At 33.7% G+C, this 6,000-nt stretch overlaps 1 protein-coding gene across 3 annotated transcripts in view; it reads left to right on the forward strand.

The window, feature by feature from the left end:
- Nucleotides 1–5,452, forward strand: part of FILIP1 (filamin A interacting protein 1) — a 228,793-nt gene extending 223,341 nt beyond the window's left edge. For all 3 annotated transcript variants that reach the window (XR_010933856.1, XR_010933855.1, XM_067702752.1), the window contains one exon: nucleotides 1,645–5,452. Coding sequence is in view for 1 of the 3 variants with exons in the window: in XM_067702752.1 (XP_067558853.1) it covers nucleotides 1,645–1,685 (41 nt within the window). In the remaining 2 variants the exon portion in view is untranslated. The remainder of the gene's footprint in view (nucleotides 1–1,644) is intronic.
- The last annotated feature ends 548 nt before the right edge of the window (nucleotides 5,453–6,000 follow it).

A 6,000-nucleotide genomic window follows, 5' to 3' on the forward strand; every position in this document is an offset into this window, starting at 1 on the left:
ACTCTAGGAATTTAGAGGTTTGCACACTCAAGGGGAGAGAAGAAGGTACTGTAGTAAAAAAATATTAGCCCTGCCAGGGATTTGAGAGATGATATCTGATACCCTCATTTTGTAATGAGGAAACAAAGGCACAGGCATTCTGAATTACGTATACAATAAGAACAATTCTAGACTTCACTCTTTTAAGTGTATGTTTCCTATGATCTCTTAAGGGAGGAAAATGGGGAAGATACTTTAATTCTATTAAGGAGGTTTGAGACCTACATCTTTTCCCTCTTTGAAACCTACTATAGAAATTTTTAAAAAGAAAAAGTGTTGAGTGGGAAATAACATTTTAATGTGAGACCCTGATTTTTACCTGCATAATATTTTATTTAGTGTTTTTAGTTTTTACCTGAAGGTTTTGATACAATTTTAGGCCCTGAAAAAATTTGAGGCTAGAACAATTTTCCAAAGATAAAACGAGATAATGATTTTTATGGGTTTCTGGTACAGTAAAAAATCATACCTATGTCTTAAAAGCTTTTAAAAACCTTCATAGCTAGGTTATTATTAAGTATATAAAACATTTATGTATTTACTTTATCTGTTTTATCCCAAATTCAATTCGGAAAGGTCAAGGGAAGGAATGGAAATATCTCCACCTAGTGGTCAGTGTGAAGTAAACCTCTAGGTCTATGACATAATGAGCTTTAATTAATGTTTACTTAGATATTAATTATCCATGTTAAAAAATGTAAATAGTAAGAATTTGAGACTAACATGAACATAATAGGTGGCAATTTCCTCACGCTATTCATAAACGTTGACATTAGTTGACCCGGAGGTAATACATTTTTCAGACAGAGAAACAATTTGAGGCTTCGTTATTTCTCTCCTCTGCTTTTTATCTCAGCAAAGGCAGGGCCCTGCTTCATTTTGCTCACCAGCGTAGTTCCATGCCCAGCACAGTGATGGGCATGTAGTAGGGCCTCGATGACATAATGAAGAAAAAGATGATAAATGTTCACAAAGGCATAAAGGTTAAAAGTGAAATCAGTCAAATAAATATAAATATTACTCATTGTGGCTGGTACTGTTCTAATTGCTATTTCTGAATCTATTTTATTTACTTTTATAAAAATGAATTCAGATTTAAGAGCATATGCAGAATTATGCAAAAAGCAACAATCAGAGACAAAAATGAGTCATCTGTATTTAGTGACTTCTTGGGAATAATGAATATTTCCTTATTAAAACTCAAATCTACACCCATAAACAAGTAAAAGTATGTGACTATCGTTCAGAACAGAAATTCTAGGCAATAGTCTGGTTTCCACTATGGGACTTGTATATAGTAATGACTGTCTTTGTGTTCAGCGCTTTGCTTGGGGAAAATCAATCGAATATTGTTAGAATATTAGACATGGTTTCTAAAAATCTTCAAGAATTTAGGGGTAAAGCTCCGGTGTCAATATAAAGAACTTACCCAAGAATAGGAAAGATCTGCAGGAGAAGCTATTGGGCTCATGAACCTATTTTTGTTTGTTTTCTTGTTTAACACCTATGGTCTTTTAGCGAAATGATATGGTATTGACCCTCACATAAACTACTGATTTGAGTCTCAGTTTAATTGAAAATGCCGTGTCTTTCTTCTCTTTGTAGAAAGCATCATCATCCACCAGTTACGTATGAACTCCAGATGAAATGGTAAACCGAGCACACACTGGGTGTGTGTACTTCTTCTGAGTCCCTGTTGAACGGATAGTATTTCTCCAGCTCTCCACCATCACTAAGGTCCTCTATGCTACTGATCATGACTGGAAATAACTTTCTACTTCCAGTGAATTTTTTTGAGGATACAAATGTAAAAACTGAACATGGTGTTGCTGACAATATAAAAATACGTAGCATGAGAGCAATCCAATCTTTATGTCAAAATAAATTTCTCTTCCTTTTGCAAAGCTTTCAGGTCCATGGGCACATGCTGTGTAATTTATTTTTATAATACACTTTGTAATGTGATTTTTTACTAAAGTGTTTCCTTTTTCATAGTCTATGGCACATGTATCTGTAGAATACACTGTCAGTTCTTCAAAGTATTGGTAGTGGTGCATTCAAAATGGTAACCTATACTTATTTTCTTTCATCCATTTGTTATTTCTGAAAAAAAAGAAAGAAAGTACAACACTCTACATATTTCCTGGGGTAAATTCAAGACGTGAATCCAAAGCAGGAGATTCTGGAAGAGGTGTCATTATTGTTTGTACAATTCTGTGCTTCTGACCATGATACAACACTAACAAATAACACTGACTTAAGAGCTTAAATACTTAAGCTGGTTTTTAAAGTTGATCTTTCTAGTGCTCTGTGCCCAAAACCTTGGATGAATTGGTTTTCATATGGAAGAAATTAATAGAAGGAGCTGTATGAGTTTAACCAGTAAGACTTACAGGAACATCTTCTACTGACAGTTCAATTATATTTCTGTTTGCATTGTTTACTTATATGTACAGGACTTATAATAAGGACTGTGATATCAGGATATTTCTCACAATCTACCCAAATGAAAGCCTGAAAATAAAAACTGGCCTAGATGCTATCAGCATCTTTTTAAAATATGGTAGGAGAAATCCCAAGATAGATAACTATTTTTTTTCTTGATAGCTAGGATTTGGACAGGATAATCTATAACCACATATAGGTTAGAGAATATGTTCTTTAAAGATTCAAAGCAAACATACATTACTCAAATCTCAGTGTCAGACCTGCTGTTGAATTTAGGTTTATGTGAAAATATGCATCAGAAATCTACTTGAAACCCTAATAGTATAGGTTTTTTTTTAAAAAAGACTTTGTTAATATCGACATGTTTTCAGTAAGGTCTTTAGAAAGATAACTGAAAGAGAACTGAAGAGTTGACACATTTTCTAGGTGCAGAAATCATGTATCATGTCACTTTACTGAGATTAAAGAAAGAATGCCTCTGAGTGTCACAAGGATAACTAGAAAGTACACAAGTAATACTATTGGCCCATTTCTCCAGTCCACAGCTTTATCCAGGTTCCTAAGGCCAAGAGGGAAATCCACACTTCATCTCTGGAACAGAAACATTAGGTTTTAAGGTATACCTTGTGGAATTAGCAAATCATATTCAGTAGCTATTATAAATTAAATAACTATATTTTATGTAAAATTAGTTTTGATTTTTGTAAGTAAAAGAAATGCTACAGTAGGTTTGTCCTAGCATGAATGATTGTGAACGCATCACAGACCTGCAAGCCTTTCGTTACTGATTAAGAAAACTAGAGTGTGTATGTGTGAAGATTTTAAAAATTGTTATGGCTTTTGATTTCTGAAAACGTTTCTGAACTGTAAAGACAATTTCTATGAGAAAAGGGTTTTATTTAGTATTGTTGTATTTTTTGACTCACAGTTAAGTTCCCTGTTTGCCAATGCTTATACTTCTGATGGCAAAAATATTCCGATATATCACAAACTAGCGTCTGACGCAAATAACTTTCTGAACATGTGGGAATTTTATTACACTAAGAGTGAACAGGCTAGAGGATAAAACTTTAAATACTTCTTGATTTTAATTTAAAATATTACAAATAATTTATATACCTTTGGATCGACAGTTTTTATTTCTCCTGCATTTATAATGAAATTTGGTACTTGCAAAGCAGAGTGAGGGTGATGGTGTGATCCAAGTCATTCAGATGGATACAGAGCTCTTTTCTGCCTCTGCTATGGTTAAGTCCTTTCTTTAAGCTCTAATGGAATCTGAGTGACAGATGAGTAAAATCAACCTAAATTAATAAAAAAATTGTCTCGAAATAAAATAATAGAATATTAAAAATTAACAGAAAATAGAAAACACCAAATAGTCATATCCTTATCTAATGAATAAACAAACAAGATCATAAATAGTCATATTCCAATATTAACATCCAATTGAAAAAATTGCCCCCCATGGGCAATCCTGGCACCATCCCAGACTCACATGATTTCTATAGCTTTTATTATAAGCAAATCTCCAATCATCAGTATGAATGAGAATCAGTTTTGAATGGAATAATCAGGTTTTCTGAAATATAGTCATAATCAGTGTTTCCAGGTTAAGGCATATAATTGAACTAATCCATTATGTTGCCCTTTTCTTTTTGAGAGGAGAATGTTTTTTGAGGGTATCTTCTACAAAGATTTTTTTTCAAGTATGTCATAAAATATTAGGGTGTGATGAAGTTAGTGGTAGAGGAAATATTCCAGATATTAGATGCCTGGAATGGCCACAAAATGTGCAGAATGAACTGCATCTTAGGACAACCATTTGAAAAAAAATCATGGTGTGGAATATCTAGCTTAAACATTAACAGAGACACCAACACTATTGAAATAATTCACAGCTTCTAAAAACCAGTGACGAGGAGTAAATGGTGTATCAGACAATGCCTTTAATATGTTTGTGCCTTTTCTATTTATACTGTGGTTGAATTTTCCTGGAAATAAATAAAAAACATAGCAAAAGTAGGGTGTGTTCATGAATTTGATGAGCAACAATTCTAAAAACAACAAAAATGCAAGATGGAAGTTTAAAAAAAAGTATACCTGGCATCTGAGGCCTATATGCCCCTCTGGACTCCCACATTTACGCCTCTGCTAAAAATACTAATGAGAAGGCAAAAAGGAAAAATGACAAAAATTGTTGTAACAAATTCATAAAAATTGGGAGAGTTTCATGGAATTAATTTTGCTTAGTGACCACTAAAATTTTATTTTCTTAAATTTTCAGCATTTACTCCATAACTAAATGATGAAAACTGTGTTTGTTACTTAGGGAAGATGCCATAGATTCATAAATTTACACAGAAATATTTATAGGTGCCATGACATGATTCTTTTATTTTCTGGTGTTGTTTTCTTTTTGTTTGTTTATGTTATTTGGGTAATTTTACCTCACCATTGGCAGATTTCGTTATTTTAACAATTCGGATCTGTATTTCTTTAGATTTTGCTTTAAAAATATCAGATGTTAGCTCTTCCAATATAGGAGGCTCACCGTGTGATCAGGTATTCTTAGAAGTCTTGCAAGGTTGAATGGATTTTCAAAAGCAAAAGATTGCATCGAAAAATTTTGGAGCTACATTCTATTTTCACAGCATTCTCAATTTTGTTTCCTTTAAGTTTTGTTAAATCCATGAGAAGTTTATTATTTTTCACTACAGCCGAGTGAATTTATGGATATGTACTTGTTTTTTCTATGAACGTAATATCCTACTTTCAGTTCTTCACAGGCTATTGAAATTATTTAACCAATTAAGACATTTTCTGTATTATTTCCAAAGCCAACTATGTTTATCAAAACCTCACCAGAGTGAGAAAAATAACCATTGTGATATGAAAGCATTGTGCAATATTCTTTTTTGAGTTGGAACATAATATTCATCAAATTAAAATCATTTAAAATGAGTATTCAACTTTATTTTTACTTAAAATTGTTTGCTTTAAAATAGTCTTCCCTTCTGCATTTTGTATTTTCTTTAAAATATGGTGGTTTTGACTGTGAATACGCAGAAGCAGTACAGCAGATCTGCCAAAATGAGAGACGCTTTTCCTTGGCGTTACATCATAGTTTGATTCCTTAGTGAGATGAAAACTGCAAGACACCAAGAGACGCAGCTGGTTGCAGGGCTTCCCTCGCCCCTTTTAGCCTCCCCAAATGCTTTGTCCATCAACATTCAAATATTTCCCACTGCGTTCCGCTGTCATTCTAAAGGGGGATTACTCGGTAGAGTGAACGCTCCTGAGGTTTTCCAGCAGTCCTCAGCCAGCCTCTACATGGGCAGCTGGGTAATGGTTTCAGCAGAGTGTGCTGGGGGTGACTGTGGGGTTGTGCTCTGATCTCTTTTATTTGTCAGCCTTGTGCCAGAAATGGTGGTCCATTGCCATAGCCAATCCGAATGTATCTTTGCCTTACTGGGGACAAAGGAATGGGTTTCTCCTATTATTTAAAGATAC

The sequence above is a fragment of the Pseudorca crassidens genome, chromosome 13, assembly GCF_039906515.1.
Source record: "Pseudorca crassidens isolate mPseCra1 chromosome 13, mPseCra1.hap1, whole genome shotgun sequence".
Lineage (NCBI taxonomy): Eukaryota > Metazoa > Chordata > Mammalia > Artiodactyla > Delphinidae > Pseudorca > Pseudorca crassidens.